Source organism: Zootoca vivipara, chromosome 15, assembly GCF_965207765.1.
Source record: "Zootoca vivipara chromosome 15, rZooViv2.hap1.1, whole genome shotgun sequence".
Classification (NCBI taxonomy): domain Eukaryota; kingdom Metazoa; phylum Chordata; class Lepidosauria; order Squamata; family Lacertidae; genus Zootoca; species Zootoca vivipara.
The window spans coordinates 31,872,066-31,890,529 of NC_142598.1; the positions used below are offsets into that span (position 1 = coordinate 31,872,066).

The window sequence follows — 18,464 nt, forward strand, 5'->3', positions numbered from 1 at the left end:
ACAGCACATATTACAGTGGTGTCTTCTTTAAAATGAAACGTTCAAGTTTTTTGTCTGAAAATCGTTCCAAATATTGAATGGGAATTTGGACGTGATTCCTTGTACGTAGCCCCTTCACGCATCAGATTTTAAAGAAATGGATCAGTGCCCCCCCCCCCCCCCGCGAGGAAGAATTAAATTGCTTCTAGCACTGCCATCTCCTGGCCCTCTGATGCAATTGTTTTATCCCTTCATTTAAATTGATGTGCATGCAGTTTGCAAAAGATGGGAACATTCTTTCTGCAGATATGAAAATGAATCAAATGAACCTATATTTCTTTCATAAGAACCTCATATGTTACTCAAGGATATAAGTTAATGTATGATACAAGCTGCATGTAGACATAACCTGCAGACTGTTTCAGAACAAAGTGCTGGGGGGGGGGGGGACTCATAGCAAGAAGAACAGATTCCTGAGTGTAAAAGTAGAGGCATGGCATCGATGCAAAAGAGCTGCACCGTCTGAAATTTATACAACTATCAAAGATGCAAGACATCTGATTCCTTTTGCATCTGGCTGTCATCTAATCATACAGTTGGAAGGCAACACAAGAGTCATCTAGTCCAACTCCCTGAAATGTAAGGATCTTTTGCCCAACCTGGGGCTTGAACCCATGACGCTGAGATTAAAAATCTCATGCTCTACCCACTGAGTTCTATCCATAGGTGCCAACTCCCAGATTGAAAAATCCGGGATATGCTGTGGCGCGGCAGCGGAAGTCGCGCTGCGGCCATTTTGGAACTGGGCAGAGCACCACTGGAAGTTGCTTCTACGCATGCTCTACCCATTTCCAAAATGGCTGCAGCGCCAGAAATCGCTTCTGCGCATGTCCAGAGACTCCAGACATGTGCAGAAGGAGCCTCCCCAGGCTGGTAAGAATCCGGGGGATTTACGGGGTTTTATAAATTAACGGCTGGAAAAAAGGGGGTTTCCCGGGGAATACGGGAGACTTGACAGCTATGGTTCTATCGTGTGTTTGGGTAGGAGGACTGAAAATTTGCACATTTGGGGCAGGAGGACGGAAAATTTGTACATTTTGATTTTAGGGTTGAAATTACTGTTTGAGAAATGTGTAAATGTTTTGTGTTGGGGGGGGGGGACCGTTCATGGTGTATTCTCCATCCCACCCCCCAGCAAATTCTTCAGTGCCATCCTTTCACCTTTGTGCCTCTGCTTCTCTGCCATCTTAGGCATTTACAATTCACGAAGTGGGTATGATTACATCATAATGATATATAGCCAATAAGAATTATCCACAAGCCAATTTCACTTGAGGGAAACTAAGCCAGTTTTGAATGGAAGGAATGCTTTCTAGATTGGTCACATGGGTGATCCTGACCAATCAAGAATCACTGTGGACAAACAAAGTCCACTGTGGATATCATTTCCTGGACAAGGGAACACTTTTGCCTCCTTTTCAATTAATCCACAACAAATTGTTGAAAGACTGGGTCCTTTTAGAAGATGCTGAAAATGTTCGGAAAAGCCACCCTCTCATTTCAGCTTAATTCTGCCCATGCAGAGGCAAAGAATTAGAATCTTGAAGAAGAAAGCTAAATGGAAGAAGCTGCAATTAATAAACTGCAACTCAGCTACTAGCGGAAAATGTTCATCATCAGACTTTGACAATGTGGAAGTGCAGGGCGTTTATTTCATAGGTAGGTGGCTAAGGAGTGAAGCGAGTGAACTCAAGGGAAATTTCGAGCCAGTCTAACAGAAAAACACACATTACCGACACAAGTGACTCGAGATTTCCCTGGCGAGATGAAATCTAAGGAAGGCTTTGTCACTCTTCATGTTCTTTATTGTGAATCAGATCAGAAAGAGCGAATGCTACAGGGTGCAGATAAACCGCTGACACTTCACACCCTGGAGTGGCTTGGGGTTGGTATGCTGTCATAATCGTCTGAGTAGGTCTGGTACTGGTCCGTGAGAAGCGGCTGATGAAGATCATCTTTGTTTCTCCTGGCACGGACGATGCAAGTGGCAGCACCGAATATAATTGCAACCAGGATCAAGGCAGTGACAATGGCAATAGTGATGATTTCCGTGACTTGGAGAGCCCGAGCTAGAAAGAAGCAGAAGGAAGGGCACACAGGGTTAAAGTCTTGAGTGATGTAGACACGGGAGGGCCGGGGGGGGGGTCATAACCCTGGTGCAGATTTGTGAAAGGGCGTGAGGGGGCCTGGTGTGAGGGGCACTTGGGCTGGGCCTTCAGCCAGTGTGGTGTAGTGGTTAAGAGCGGTAGACTCCTAATCTGGGGAACCGGGTTCGCATCTCCGCTTCTCCACATGCAGCTGCTGGGTGACCTTGGGCTAGTCACACTTCTCTGAAGTCTCTCAGCCCCACTCACCTCACCGAGTGTTTGTTGTGGGGGAGGAAGGGAAAGGAGATTGTTAGCCGCTTTGAGACACTTTGGGTGGTGATAAAGCTGGATATAAAATCCAAACTCTCCTCCTCCTCCTCCTCCTCCTCCTCCTCCTCCTCCTCCTCCTCCTCCTCTTCTGGGCTGTGGCTGGCAAAGGGACACTGCACATGCCCCTGGGCCGGCCAAGGGGGGAGGGTGCCACTGCCCCCCACCAAGGAGAGGTAAGAGGCTCTGGCAGCCGCTGCCTCCTTTGCAAATAGGGTGCCTCAGTCCTCAGATCTGCCCTCATCGAGGGGCCATTTGGAGCCTCTTCCTCCCTCTGCTCCGCTCCCCTCATCTGCCGCTGACTCAGACCGCATGCCTGGGATGCCGAGAATCCACTGGATGTAGATAAAAGTCTAATCCATTTGAATATTCTTCTTATGGATAATACCAAGTCCCAGTCATTTCAAGTTGCTGGTGATTGCAACTTTAAAAATGTTTTATGCACTTATTTCTTTTCCTTTAACTCATTGTAATATTCTTAATAAAATTAATATAATAATAATAATAATAATAATAATAATAATAATAATAATAATAAGTACTTCTTTCTGTCTAATACGAAGTTCCACAGCAATTTAAGAGCTGTGTGATGGTGGGTCTCTGAGAGACTTAATTCAAGTCATGCAACCTGAATTCATTCCTCTTTAAATCAGAACGGGGAAACATCTTTTAAAATAGACTATCATTAGGCTATGTATTCAGAATTTGTGCATTAATGTAGCCAAACTGACCTTCCTTACAAAACAGAATAAATTATCTCTGAATTGTAAACATGGGGACAGAAAGCATGGGCAAACTAAGGAGCCAATCTACTACTCTGATAGTGTCTTTTTGGATCATTTAGTTTTCCTATACTAGGTAAGGAGATTGCACTTGTTTTTTATTGCTTTGTTTGCTCCATCGACTCAGTTGTTGAATCCTGAATATTCAGTGTGCATTTCCCACTCAATGTTTCTTTGTTCATTGAAGGTGAAGCAAACTACGTAGATTGAAAAAAAAACCAGTGATTTTTGATGGGCTTCAAATTAGATACAGTTCAAGTTTAAGCAGCTGTGGAAAGGAGCACAGCCCTTAATAGCTATTTCATGCACAGAATATTTGTAAATAGTAAATCAACGTTTGAACCACTTGAACAGAAAAGAAGAAAGAGTTATGTAATGAAAAGGAGAGGCTGAATAACTTACTTGGCCACTGAACTTCATAACTGTATCCCAGATTTCCTGGTGCTGTAACAAACATCTCATTGTTGGCCACGGGGGGCCAGAATGGTACCATGTTGTACCGTCTGTTATGTCCAATGGGGGCATTCTCTAGTGGGTAGATCGAGATATCTAAAGGGGGGGAAATGTTTTGCTTGTTCAGTTTCAGGAACTTGGTAAAGATAATAACATTAACACATGGAGCCTTTGTGGCCAGTCCCAGATTACAAAAAATAAGGGTGCCTCCAGACTGTCAATATTTTGCAACAGGGATTTTACGCTGTTTGGTATAGCCTTTTCAACCCGACCCATCAAGGGTTAACTCAGACTCCGTGTTGACTGACTGGACATTCCAGGAGGGGAGGGGAATGGTTGAATGTTTAAAGAGAAGGGAGAGCCATTTTGTCAGTTGAGAGGGCGCTGGGGAGCGGGAGTGTGAGGGTGGTTGAAAAGAAGGTCTAGGAGAGTAGGTTTAGGTTAGGTAGTCCAGTGTTTCTCAACCTTTTTGGGGCCACGGCACACTTGTTCCGTGAAAAAAATCATGAGGCACACCACCATTAAAAAAGTTAAAAAATTTAACTCTGTGCCGCCCTATATTATAATTATGACTGTAAGAAACACTTGCCAAATATTGCATTCCGGTGGGACAGTGATGTGTATTGACGGCCGCCAGGCTCGCTTGCACTGAGCTTTGGGAAAGAGGAGGAGAAATATTGCTTTCCGGCGGGTTAGTGTTGAATATTGGCGGCTGCCAGGCACGTGACAATGCAAATCGCCCTTCTCGTCACCGCACGTCGCGGCACACCAGCTAGCGTCTCGCGGCACACTAGTGTGCCGCGGAACAGCGGTTGAGAAACGCTGAGGTAGTCGATAGGTTATCTAGTACACGAGTAACAAAGTTATGACTGTTGAAACTAAGCTTGTACAAAGGAAACCTTAAAGCAACCATTATGTTCTTGAGCAATAAAATTTCCAGTGTTAAAGTGCCAATTAGAAAATCGTCTGTGTTATTTTTCCAGCCAAGGTACATGAAAACTCATTCAGGAGGGCATCCATTAAAAAGACAACACTTCCTTCGACAGTTAGTTTGTATCTTTGAGGTGCACCAGGAGGGCGAGCCAGGCAGACAGACCCACCCAGGGTGTCATAAAGTTACCTCAGGGGAGAGGCAAGCTTTTACAGAAAGGGATTTCTAGAGGCAGAACTCCCAATACTGTGGACACAAGGGATAGTCTCAGATATAGCCCTGAACTTTAAAAGGTACCTGGCCACGTTTGCGCTGGAAGAGGACTCATCAGAAAAAGAGAAGAAAAAGAATAAAACCCTCGAGTGCATGAGGGAATACAGGATAGGCTAAAGGGAACAATAGGGGGAGGCTCAGTTTACCCCAGATCATCCCTGTTAGTTCTTGCATTAAGTGAGAGGTAGAATAAATAAGACGGAAGCAAGGGCTATTTGCTGAGACCATTCATGAGTGCCATCAGAAGTACATTGGCACCCATACCGGTAGGTGATGGGTTGGTGACCCTTCTCCCTGAGGCTTCCGTGTCAGGTGACCAACAAATGTAATAAATAAGCAATCTGGGACATCCTTGCAGGGGACACCAGTGATGTCATCCTAGCCTCACAGAAGCAGAGAGAGGGCTCATGCTCAACATTTTCCCATGACTTTTCATTGTAGGAGGTGCAGGAGGAGATCAGCAAAGGTGGACAAGCAATCGGTCAATTATGTTTATCCACCAACAATTGCCTTCCCTGATAAGCTTCTGAGCACCCTCAGAGTCAACCCTGAAAATGCAGCTGAAAAACATACTCTTGAAGCCTTGTATGTTTGCTTCTTCTCTGTTCTCCTTCCTTTTGCTCTTTCTTTGCCCAGAAACCCAGAGAGACTGGCTGCCTCCTGCCATGCCATCTGCTTTTCTTTTGTATTTGTTAGGGGAACATGACACAAACTTATGTGATTTTACAGCAGTAACAAACAGCTCTTTTTGAACTTGCCAGAATTGCCACTTGACTTATTGTAAGACACACACAAAAATGGCTAGAAGATTTTTAAAGACCATATGCAAATATAACAGCAAGTACATTGTTTAGCTTATCCCCCCCTTCTTTGTTTGCAAGAGAGGTACCCCGTTTTCCTGAAAATAAGACATATCCATAAAATAAGCTGTAGCAGGATTTCTAAGCATTTGTGCAATATAAGCCATACCCCCAAAATAAGACATAGTGATAGGCGCAGTTCTGGAGGGTGCCAAGGAAGAGGCGAGGCCAGACGTGTAATAAAATATAAGACATCCCCTGAAAATAAGCCATAGTGTGTCTTCTTGAGGAAAAAATAAATATAAGACAGTGTATTGTTTTTGAGGAAACATGGTAGAGAATGAAGGACAGCAGTGTGTGATTTGTGAATTTATGCGATTAGAAAAGAGTATGTAACTATTTCTACTATTCTGGTCAACTGACCTGGGAAAACTCCATTAAGATCTTGTGATCCCTGGGTGTAATTTATCCTGCATCATCAACCAAGACAATAGCTCCTTCTTTGGCTAAATATTATTCTGCTTCTGGAGAAAGGAGTAAAAGGATGTGCTTGTGCCCCTGAGCCCCAAGCCCAGGCCTCTGCAAGGGGATCATAGCAGCTCCTTTGTGCAAGTGGGGAAGGAAGCCTGTCCTGTGCTTCTCACCCACTTTGCTAAGTGGGACTCGAGTAGTGGGCGAATCGTTCTCTTTGCCTGAAGGTTAAAGAATGGAAATAATGCAAACCACAAGAACTCACCAGGGTTATGCCTTCTCAGCCATTCATCAAAAAGAGCATCGGTGAATGTGTGCAGGAGGACAAAAATGGGATCATTTGGGGACAAATGGGTTTGCCCTCCAGTGCCGTTCAAGAACAGATGCGCCAGATTGTGAAGGCTACGTACAGCTGGATTGTACTTCCCCGAAGGGTCACTGTAACCTGTGCGTAAGAATAAAGAAGAGGTGTAAATCGGAAACAGCAGTGAGCTTAAAGCAGCTGGTAATAATTCAGTTTGCCATGATTTTGGACCACTCTCTTGACTTCTTTAGGGAAATGGCATTGCTCCGTGCATATCACAGACTCTTCACAATTGCTATTTCCTCAAGACACTCAACTTTGAGATTAAATAACGATACTATACAAATACAAAGTGATTTGCTTGCTCGTGGGTTTGTTGCGCAAGCAAAGTGGAATGTTGCACGTTGGTGGTGAAAGACAAACACAAATCTGTCTTGCATCAAGCTACAGCGGCAGCTTCTGGGTCGGAATGGCAGCAAACATAATTGAAACCACCACGTGCATTTTCTAACCGCCGACACAAGTGTCAAGATGTTCTTATGTATCCTAACGGGCCAGCTGTTCCTCCCGCTCCCCACATGTCTTTTCCTGAATGGCTGCCAGCAGATTGACTTTGGAGAAGGACCTTCTGCTTCAGGGAGCCCAGAAATTCTCAGCGCTGATTCTCCAGCTCACCTCTAAACAAATTCTCGTAATGTCAGAATCTTGGTCATCAGAAGAACTGAAATAATTAGGTGGGGAATATTCTACCTTCTTCTGCAGCGAGGCCAAAAGCTCAAAGTGGCCTGAATACAATTAGATGTTAAACACTGCATTGGCTTTATATTTAAACAGATATAATACAGTGGTACCTCTACTTACGAATTTAATGTGTTCCAAACGCACATTCGTAAGTCGAAAAAAATTGTAAGTCGAATCCCATAGGAATGCATTGGGAGAAAAAATTCATAAGTCGAAGCAACCCTATCTAAAAATTCGTAAGTATAAAAAATCCTATCTAAACCACACCCAAGATGGTGGACAGAGCTCCATTCGTTAAGTAGAAACATTAGTAAGTCGAGTTATTCATTAAGTAGAGGTACCACTGTACAGCAATATTTTCCCATGTATCCCTCTCTGTAAATGTCAGAGGAACATAAGAAACTGACTCACACATGAGTAAAAACCTTGGTCTGGCCAGATCAGTATTATCTAGACAGTATTATCTAATGGATAAACATGATTGCTGCTCTATATACTATTTTCCCCCACAGCAAACATGTCCTGAAAGATCTGAAACATAAGGTACTTGTGTGTGTGTGTGTGTGTGTTTGTAAGTCAAGGATGTTGAAACTCCTTTGAAAGTATTTGCTAGCAATGAAATTATTTTTCTGATGGATCAGGGTTTCAGAATGAAAAGCCTTGAATCATACAAACCAACATTTAGCCATTGGGGGGGGGATACTTGGAGAAACTGGCAATAAAACACTTCATTTGCTCTGTTTTTATTAATTGAGAAAAAAAAGTGATATGGTAAGTGATTTATGTTTTCTGTTCTTTTCTTTTTTTAAGTGAAGGAATACTCATAATTGATTCAGTGTTGATCATTTGTTCTGCATGTTATGCATTTACAATTTCATGATGTTTTTGCGATCACAATGAAACTGGCGTGAAAGTTGGTGGTTTATAAATTTTCTATAAATTAATGAAGGAATGAATGAAATGTACATTATTATAACCTATTCCAGTTTAGGAAAATATAGTAAATGATATAATGGGGGTCTCCATTTCACCCAATCTGACTTCCAGACCTTGAGAATACTTTCCTCACCTAATGATGGGCTTGGTATAAAAAGAGGTGGTTTGCTAAATAGATTCTTTCTCTTGCAAAATAATTTGACTCGTTTTCACCCCGCGCAAACTCGGTGAGTGTGGCGAGCTCCATGTCCCTCTGGTTTCAGACCTGTTATTTGAGAATTACTTGCCTTCCACTGTATTACGAAAGCTGTCTGTTGAATTTGAATAGAACGGAGGCGTATCGAACAATCCGACTTCTAAGCAAAGAGCAACATCCTGTGGTTCAGGCAGGCGCTGCACCATTGGGCGGGCAACATTTCCAGCAGGGTTTCGTCTAATTGGGCCACCTTCTGTGCCTGGCATATGAAGGAAGGGGAGGGAGTAGAAAGAGGATGAGCTTTGATGTGTTAGCAGACTACAAAGCCTAGGAAAAAGAGGGTCAGACTCAGAGAAAACAGGCAATGTCTTCGGCTTTTGGCTAAGGACCACTCTGTGCACTGCTTGAATCGTTGCAAGGGATTTCTCAGTGGCAACACCATCAGATATGCATAAGAGAGCTGTAGCCTTCCTGCCTTGGAAATAGTTCTGCTGCAGTGATAGCTAAGCTATTAATAATCATTGTCAGGTTTCACAGCCAGAGCTACGGCCATGCAAACCTATGTAAGTGACCACAATGATCCCTGCTCAAAAGTTGCAGTCAATTGCAATCTTATATGCACACTTGCCTGGGAATAAGTGGCCCATCCAGTCCAGCATCCTATTCTCAAAGTGGCCAACCAGACACATGTCTGTCTGTCTGTCTGTCTGTCTGTCTGTCTGTCTGTCTGTCTGTCTGTCTGTCTCTCTCTGTGTGTGTGTCTCTCTGTCTCTCTGTCTCTCTGCATGTGCATGTAATATGCAGGGGTAGGTTTGGGAGAGGAATGTGTGCAAATTATTCTGCAATGGACTTTGTTGGATCCAACCCACGGTGGTAAAATCAGGTTCTGCTTGGGGCTCTGGGAACTGGTGCTCAAGCAGAGAACCCCCCCCCCAAACTCCAAAGTCAGTATAGTGTGAGAATTATGCTGACTCTCTACAATGACCAATAAAGGATTTTAGACTCTTTTACTGCTGATTTAAGATGAGCCAAACCATATGTGGAACAATGGCAAGATAATGAACTATCAAAGGCAAGGTATCGTCAACTATTTCAGACCCAGGAACCACTTTTAACTCAAATATGTACCTATTTCTTAATAATTTACCACTCCTGTTTTGATCCACCCTGGAACAGTCTGTGACCCACTGATGAATCCCAACCCATCAGTTGAAGACCAGCACCCAAGGCCACCATGTTCCATGGAAGCAAAGCATATGTATCTGCCAAACATTTTCATTTTTTGCTGCATCAGCTGTAAAACCCATCTAGTCTATCAATACTTGCTTTGATGTGGTAGTCAATTTGGGGGCAGCAAGGTGTGGAAAATGAAGATGGCAGGAAATAGAGCAGGCTAGCACCCTTATGTATCTTGGTGGGTGATGGGCATTTTCTGACACCCATCACACAGAGTTGTGGGAGTCACGGGCAGCATACAGGGTGCCTTTGAGGCTGATCTGCAACACCATGTTAGAGTTGCAGGGCCTCAAGAATGGATGGGACAGGAACCCATCCCTATTGGTTTTAATGATGCAGCTCAGATAAAGAGGAAAGGAGGAACTGTGCCTCTTGCCTTGGGCAGAGGTTGGCTTACCGGCCACAGTTAACTTGATTAGTTTTTGGTGAGCTTCCTGTACTTTTATTTACACTTTGTAAATACAACTCTAGTGCAACTGTCCCATTCTCCTGTTAGGAGAGCACAATTGGCTTGGTGACACTCGGAGCAAAGCCTCGGGGTGCAACAGCAGACACCACAACTATTATCTAGGAAGGATCGTGAGTGGCAGGAGGAGTGTTGAATTTTGGCATTGCTGAAACTTGAGGCCCCAAGATCCACCACTGCTTCTGTCTTGCCTCTTCGTTTCCAGTTCTGGTCACCAGGGGAAGAAGATGAGAATATTAGCTCCTTGGGGGGCAGTGGCCTAGCAACAACAAAGTACGCTCAAAGAACCCAGACTTACTGTTGCAAATGGTACCCAATGTGTCGTAGTCTTCAATCTCCTCGCACAAAACACGCCACTGAGAGAAGATTGAGTTTTGGCTTATCAGAGTGGTGTCAAAGTTGCTTCTTGCTCCCATGAGGTCATCTGTGCAAATGTCACAGGTGTTTCTACCTGTTGCGAAGTTCCAGTAGGGGAGGGCAAAGAAAGGATCCTGTAGCATGTCCTGATGAGATGAACAAGAACAACAACAACATCAACAACAACCTGGGTTAATGGTGAGCTGCTCTGGGCTGCAGGTAAAAGTCAGCTGGAATCCTGAGCTCGTTAAATCATGACATTTCTTCCTATGATGCCAGTCTAGTAATGTTTCACTATATGGATGGGAATGGGGATGTGGTTCCTTAAAGGGAGACATTTTGGAACGTGTTCACACCTTGACTTGGTAGCATAGCATATGCATCACAGAAAGACCGTTACCTGCATGTCTCTCTCCAACTGTAGTAGATGGTATCTATGCCAGGTGAGAAAAGCTGGTCCTTCGTGGGAGAAATCTATTCCACCAAAGCTCTGCTGCCCTGGTCCAAGGAATGTCTTTCTGACAGAGTAATAATGGGACCACACAAAATAATTATAAATGGACACATTTTCAAATTGTGGTGTATTGCCGTCAGGGCCCAGTATCTCCTCGCGTCTCCTTGTGGCTATCACAATGTCAGGGTGAATGGTATTCTTGGCCTGTTGCAAGGCTCTTAGGAATCGATTCCTTTCTTCATTACTCAGATCCAGAAGGTTTCTTCTGACTAAAGGTTAAAAATACATCATAGTGTGGATTAAAGGGAAATATAAATAGGAAACCAATAATTCATGCCTCTCAGTTGCCAATATAGAAAGGAATATCCATGAAGCCCAAGCCTTCAGAATCAGAACCTGGCTTCTCCAGCATGATGTGATGGTTGTATTTTATTCAGGAATAAATGCAGGAGTTAAATCCAAAGATTTCTCTTATTCTTCCATTATGGATTTCAAGATTTGGGAATTGGAACTCTAAGAAGAGATGGAGATTCCGTTGCGAAAGCAAATGGTAACCTCTGATGATCTATAATCTATAATCTTTCAAGGACAGTGTCCATCTTTACACTATGGAGCTTCATTCCTATCCAGGAATTACTTTAAGCAGACTGTAGGAACCAGGCACATGTCAAACATTTGTTTAGTGCACACACAAATTTCGCCACGATTCCTCTGCTGATGTGGACTATGGGTAGATACAGAAAGTCTCTTTCTGCACACATAACTTAACACCGGAATCCTTTTTTGCTGGCAATTCAAACAGAAACAAACACAGGTATGGATGTCTTGAGTAGCAGAACGTTACGTAAATATGGCTAGCACATAACTCTTGGTCATTCATAGTGCAGATGTGCATTTGCCAGTATCAGTAGATTTCTATGTATGACAGACCACACAGCTGTTTCCTCCCCAGGTTATTAGTGTGTTTGTATCCTGCAAGCCAGAATTTATTAATTTTACAGGAGTTCAAAAGACATGGGGCACTTAAAGGTTTTCTTTCACACACTGTCCAGCCACCAGGTGTTACACATGCATAATATGAACCAGCCCTAAATGCTGGCTTTTGTTACGATATTATAACGGTTCGAGCTAGAGAAAAACAATCAATCAAGTTTAATTGCAATAAATACCACTTACCCATAACTAGTGGCAGCGACTGTGGCCTGGTGTGGTTGCTGGAGAATGAGGGAGGGCTGCATTGGCCTCAGTCGGCTACAGCAGTTGGCAGGATCGCCCACCCAAATTTTAAATTTGGTTGGGTCAGTTAGGGTCCTGGTGAGTGGGTGGTGCTCTGATGGTGGACCTGGCAGGGCCAGTCTTCTGTGGGTTCCGCCAGGCAGGCATAAAAGCTGGCTGCACTTCCAGCAGGCAGCACATCTGGGATATATTGCACCTCAGTGCAAAATATCTATTCAGAAATCATAGAATTGTAGAGCTTGAAGGGACCCAAGGGTCATCTAGTCATCTGCAATGCAGATATCTCAGTTAAAGCATCTATGACAGATGGCCAACCAACCTTTGCTTAAAAACCTCCAAGGACGGAGAGATCAAAAGAACATACCACACACATTGCTGTTGTACATGCGAATTTGGGAATTGCAATCTTTTTACTATATCTCTCAGGGGCCTTTTTTCAGCCGGAGCTCACCAGAACTCAGTTCTGGCATCTCTCAGGTGGGCACCATTGCCATCTTAAGAGAACAAGGGAGGCATTCATGGTGAGTTAAGGCACCTCTTTTGCCAGAAAAAATATCACTGATGTCTCTAATGCTGGGAACAACAAGATAATGGGGCATATCTGCCCTCTTCTTAAAATCATTCCATTGGAATAGTGTAGCATCTCTTACTGACGTCTTCCCTGAAACCCCCCCTCAGATTGAAATAATACCTGTTGCTGTCACTCCTTCAAGGTGAACTCTTGGTGAAGGTGGTAAACCTACCTGACATTCCAAATAGCACCCCATTTCATTACTGAATTCTAAATTTGTAGATGACACCAAACTGGGAGGGGGTAGCTAATGCTGCAGATGACAGAATCAGGATTCAAGATGATTTTAACAGATTGAAGATTCCAACTCAAACATGAGGAAGACCTTTCTGATGGTAAGGGCTGTTTGACAGTGGAACGGACTCTCTCGGACAGTGGTCAGTGGACTCTCCTTCCTTGGAGGTTTTTAAGCAGAGGTTAGATGGCCATCTGTCATGGATGCTTTAGTTGAGATTCCTAAAAAAGGTGGAGTTCTTGATTGGAGCACACACAGAAAATTTGTAAAAGGGCAAGAACTCTGGCCACAGAAGTAAAATAGTGCTGGGTTAATAGTTCGAATGATTCAAAAAAAAAAATCAAGAAGTCTCTTAGGATAGATTTATTTCTTGAAGTTTATACACCAGGTGAAGTTTATACGCCAGGACAGGGCCCTGTTTTGAAAATTCTTCTTCAGCGAATAGTCTTAGAGTCAATGTATACTGGTAGTTTCGAGTTCACCTGGTGTATAAACTTCAAGAAATAAATCTATCCTAAGAGACTTCTTGAAAAATTTGAATCATTTGAACTATTAATCCAGAACTATTTTACTTCTGTGGCCAGAGTTCTTGCCCTTTTACAAATTAGCTGAGATTCCTGCATTGCATGGGATTGGACTAGATCACTCTTGGGGCCCCTTCCAACTATTCTATTCTATTCTATTCTATTCTATTCTATTCTATTCTATTCTATTCTATTCTATTCTATTCTATTCTATTCTATTCCCTGTTGTATTTCCTAACCTCATCCCACTCAGGAAGTTTGCTAATACAGAAGGAAGAGAAAGGTGTGGTGCTATTAACCAAAACAATGAATTTGGCCCCACAATTGCCAATCTAGTCATTATAATGCATACCTTTCCAAAAGGTTGTTTACGTTATTTGTAATTCTTTCATATTCTGATTTAAGTTGCAAATCCAACACCCACTTTCCTAGGTGTAAGATATACTAAAGACAATAAGACTTAATTCCGAGTAGGGGGGTATTGCATTCTAAGAGACTGAAAACTTCTGCTGTGAATAAAATCTTTAGAGGCAGAGACGCCAACACATTTGAAATGTGGTGTTATTTTGCTTGCGAGTTCACAGATGTCCTGAAAACTGAATCATTATGGATGATCATTTTTTCAGAGAAATATCAGCCTAAGCTACTGAAAAGGCTGAAACCACCAGAAAAGGGGGACACCTCTGTTCCAAAACACACAAATATGCTCCCTTTCTTGTTATTGCCTTTACCTATTTGTGTCTGCTGATCACAGGCAGGTCCGCTCCAGCCAGCTCGACAGGCTCCGCAGTTGTATCCAGAGAAGTTCCGGTTGCACTGGCAGGTTCGGTTGAAGAAGCGTAGAGGCCACTGTTCACGGTCATCTCGCCCATCGTGCATGTACTGGGGTCCATGGGGTCTGGAATCGGCTGTCACTTGTACACACTGCCCCCTTCCAGAAGATGACCCACACCTGTCTGAACCAGGAACCACCACTGGAGACAGGTCTGGGCAGCATTCCCCTCTTGTCAGCGCATCAACAGTAGCACATTGCCTGGGGAACTGAGCACTAATTTCTCCGAGCAGGGCAAAGAGAAGTAATATGGATAGATGCATAGCGATGGTCCAAATTCAACAATAAAAACAGTGAATGGATCTAAGTCAGTGTCCTTTCTTGTGAGCCAAGATGCAGTGAATTCACTTCCTTTCCATATAGTGATGAAAACTCTAAAATGGAAGAAACAAAAATGAAAGAGGGCATTGAAATGCTGTAGAGCAGGTATCTTCAAGCTTTTCAGACCCACGACCCACTTTTCACCCATACATTTGGGGGCCCATTTCTTAATCTTTTGCCCTATATTTGCTTGGTGTAGACGATGTTCCTTCACAAATGGAAATAAACCTCCTTATTTGCTTTTGAGGGTTTGCATTTTAGAGGGAGAGTTTAGCGCAATTGTCTTTTGGATCGCTGCATCGTCGTCATCAATCATTATAATCATAAGCAGCAATCAGTGTCACTCCTTCGGAGTACTAACAGCATGTCCCACCTCACTGGATGTATAAACTAATCCCATTTACCTGGGAGTAAGCCCCTGCAAAATCAGTAGGACTCATTTCTGAGTATACAAGGATTGCAGTTTAAATTGCTTCATACGAGAACCATTTTAATCCAGCTATTTCTGTCCACATCCCTCTAACTTCAACCCTTTGCTCAACCAGAACAATTATGGGTTTCCCATTCAGGAAAGTGGGGACGTTTTCCACACACTGATTATTAGAATGCTCCAGTCAGGCAGCTGCTTGCAAGAGATCATTCTGAATTCCTGCTTTAGCAGATGCATCTCCAAACTGCCCTCCATCCCCAAATCCCACAAATCTGTTCCTATACACACCAGCATTTTATCACTTTGTTGACAACAAAACAATCTTAATACATACTTTTTCCAGAAGATCTCTCTGCTTTGTTATCTTCTTTATTAGTTAATTGTTTCTTCTTCTTCTTGGCTGATTGTACTTTTAGGTTGCCGTTCTTGCTGCAGCTGCTGCCCTAAACCAAGCCGAACTATTTTGTTTTGGATTTCTGTCTGCTTTCTAATCCCGGCCTTGCCAACAATTTGGTTTGGCGTGACCCTCTCTCTCTCTCTCTTTCTTGCTCCTCTTAATCCCTTTCTACTTCAATGAGCTTCCCCGGATAAGTACTCTGGCAGCACATGATTCCTTTCATGCGGATCTCCTTGTGATTTTACACGTTTTAGGAAAGGTCAGGGGCAAGTAATTGCAATGAAAACAGAGAGCCCACAACCAAAGAAGCTTTCTTTATTCTGTGTGCAAAGGAAGGGCCACAAGGAGATTTTTTTTGGGGGGGGGGGAAGGGAAAATGAAGCAAAGGCATATCACACACCACAGAAGGAGGAAGGAGCTATTTGGAAAAGAAAGGCCTTCAATTTCACACAAGGAGCCAAATCCTCTGAAGTCAACTGCTTTCTAGTGATGCCACAACCAACTCTTCTATATTCGATCAGCACATGGCCAATAGTCCCAACAAGCATGTTGGCCAACAAGTCAGATGTGATGGCCAATAAATAAATACGTAAGTAAGTAAGTAAGTAAGTAAGTAAGTAAGTAAGTACAGTGGTACCTCTACTTACAAATAACTCTACTTATGAATGTTTCTACTTACGAACAGAGCTCCGTCCGCCATCTTGGATACGGTTTAGATAGGATTTTTTTCTACTTACGAATTTTTATATAGGGTTGCTTCGACTTACAATTTTTTTCTCCCAATGCATTCCTATGGGATTCGACTTACAATTTTTTTCGACTTACAAATGTGTGTTTGGAACGCATTAAATTTGTAAGTAGAGGTACCACTGTAAGTAAATAAGTATTCGACAAATATTAGGCATGGGTCAAATATCTCTCACATGTAGAGTTACATTAACAGGGGCAGCGGGGCGAGCCTCCTGCAAGGGGCCTTCTTGTCACCCCCATCAGAGATGGTACCCGAGGCAGATGCCCCCCCGCCCCTTCCTCCGTCACTGTGTATGGAGTCCACTTCCAACTGGTTCCTTGCTTGCTGGTTTCATCCACCTGCCAGCTAGACCAACTGCCCTGATGCCCTGCCTCAGCTGCCACTGTGCTGGTCGTGGGGGCTCCTGATTGCGCCCCCTCAAAATATGTATACGGGGCCACGTATACATACAAAATATGTATACACGCCCCCACCCCCATGCTATGCCTCTACATATACTGAAATCAAGCCAATCGGGGGGGGGGGAGGAAAGGCAGATAAAATCTAGCATGTTCATCTTTCTGGCCTCTTTATGGTGCACTAAGATAAGAAGTTCAGAGAACTGCAGAGAAGTGTAATCTCATGCCCAGGTAATGGAGCGTAAATCATCTGGTCCTGTTTGCTTTTCAGGTGAATCTTGTGCATTTCCCTCTGACTGCATCCTCTTGGACTCAGGAGAAGGAGTACGAATGGGCATCACTGATATGGGCAAGGGGTGCCTAGCGCTGGTCCTAGCATTTGTACCTGTGAGTTGAACAAGATGTGGAATCATACAGTTGGAAGAAGATGAAGAAGAGTTTGGATTTGATATCCCGCTTTATCACTACCCGAAGGAGTCTCAAAGTGGCTAACATTCTCCTTTCCCTTCCTCCCCCACAAAAAACACCCTATGAGGTGAGTGAGGCTGAGAGACTTCAGAGAAGTGTGACTAGCCCAAGGTCACCCAGCAGCTGCATATGGTGGAGCGGAGACGCGAACCCGGTTCCCCAGATTACGAGTCTACCGCTCTTAACCACTACACCACACTGGCTCTGGAAGAAACTTGGAAGTTGGAAGAAACTTTAAGGGTTATATAGTTATATAGTCCAGCTGCTGGCCGATGCTCTTGAACCTGTAAGGAAGGACAGTCAACCTCTTTCTAAAGCAGCCTGTTCTATTGTCAAACAGCCTTTGCCAGGAAGTTCTTCCTAATAGTCAAAGGGCGATTTCCACCATGCATGTAAAGTACACCCATTGCACTTTTGAAACAGTTGACTTATACCAAAGAATCAGGGGAACTGTCATTTCATTTCCATCTCACAGAATTGTATACTTAACAAAGTACAGTTTCCAGGTGTTTTTTAGGGTGTGTGTGTGTGTGTCAAGTTTTGTGCTTTGAATGTGCACTGGATATTTTTTAAATGTATGGTGTAGATCTGACCTAACATTTCCTTTCTTGTCAATTGAAGCCATTTGTTTTGGCCCTCCTGTCTGGAGCAACAGAAAATAATTTTTGCTCCATTATCTGGGTAACTGCCCTTCTCAAATTTGAAGATGACTATCATAGCACTTTGGAATCATCTCTTGCCCAGGCTAAATATGCCAACTCGTTCAACTTCTCCTCGTAGGACTTGATTGCCAAGCTCTTCCCAAATTTTGGCACCCTCCTCCAAATATGTTTGAGTTTGTTCAAGTCTTTTAAAAACGTAGTGCTCAGAAATGGGTTTTATGCATCATTTCTAACAGTGTCTTTCCCTTCTTAAGTCAATAAATATCACATTTCACTTAGCCATGAAGTACCTGAGAATTCATTCCAGCGGGCACACTGTCTTTAAGGAGATGTTCACTTCTGATCTGGTGGCGGCAAATCAAGACCGCTTTCAATTTGATGACACCATATCATTGCTCTGTTACACTGAGAGGGCATGAAGGCCTTTCCAGGTGAATTCTCCTGCTCCTCAGGTATGAAACTGTGGCGGATAGTATTAGTGCCATTATTCTTAAGAAGCTGTGCTTTCTGAATGGCAAAACTGAGATTCTGGGGTGTTACATTTCCACTTCTGATACTACAGTTATTGCAGATAAAGTGCTGTGTCAACATAGTTTGTGATAGTTCGATAGGCAGTGCTTTTTTCTGGGAGTACGCAGGGGTACGCATACCCCTAAAGAATATTTTGTGAATCTAAGTTACAGGTAGGTAGCCGTGTTGGTCTGGATCGAAGTAAAATAAAAAAAATTCCTTCAGTAGCACCTTAAAGACCAACTAAGTTTTTATTTTGGTATGAGCTTTCGTGTG

At 43.3% G+C, this 18,464-nt stretch overlaps 1 protein-coding gene across 1 annotated transcript; it reads right to left on the reverse strand.

The window, feature by feature from the left end:
• Positions 1 to 1,673: 1,673 nt before the first annotated feature.
• On the reverse strand, positions 1,674 to 15,554 carry TYRP1 (tyrosinase related protein 1). Its single transcript, XM_035097391.3, has 8 exons — positions 15,337 to 15,554; positions 14,151 to 14,625; positions 10,800 to 11,122; positions 10,341 to 10,545; positions 8,432 to 8,599; positions 6,429 to 6,608; positions 3,638 to 3,784; positions 1,674 to 2,108 (listed from the first exon to the last, which is right to left on the reverse strand). Exons 2-8 carry the CDS (start codon positions 14,512 to 14,514, stop codon positions 1,903 to 1,905), a joined length of 1,593 nt encoding a protein of 530 aa, XP_034953282.1. The 5' UTR covers positions 14,515 to 14,625; positions 15,337 to 15,554; the 3' UTR covers positions 1,674 to 1,902.
• Positions 15,555 to 18,464: the final 2,910 nt, after the last annotated feature.

What these genes read in the sequence shown, in the direction of transcription:
- TYRP1 (XM_035097391.3), bottom strand. Translation starts at nt 14,514, where the DNA reads ATGCATCTATCCATATTACTTCTCTTTGCCCTGCTCGGAGAAATTAGT. An exon ending in ATTGGGTACCATTTGCAACA is followed by an intron (nt 8,600 to 10,340) that starts GTAAGTCTGGGT and finishes TTCATATGCCAG; the next exon opens with GCACAGAAGGTGGCCCAATT. An exon ending in TTATGAAGTTCAGTGGCCAA is followed by an intron (nt 2,109 to 3,637) that starts GTAAGTTATTCA and finishes GCTTCTTTCTAG; the next exon opens with CTCGGGCTCTCCAAGTCACG.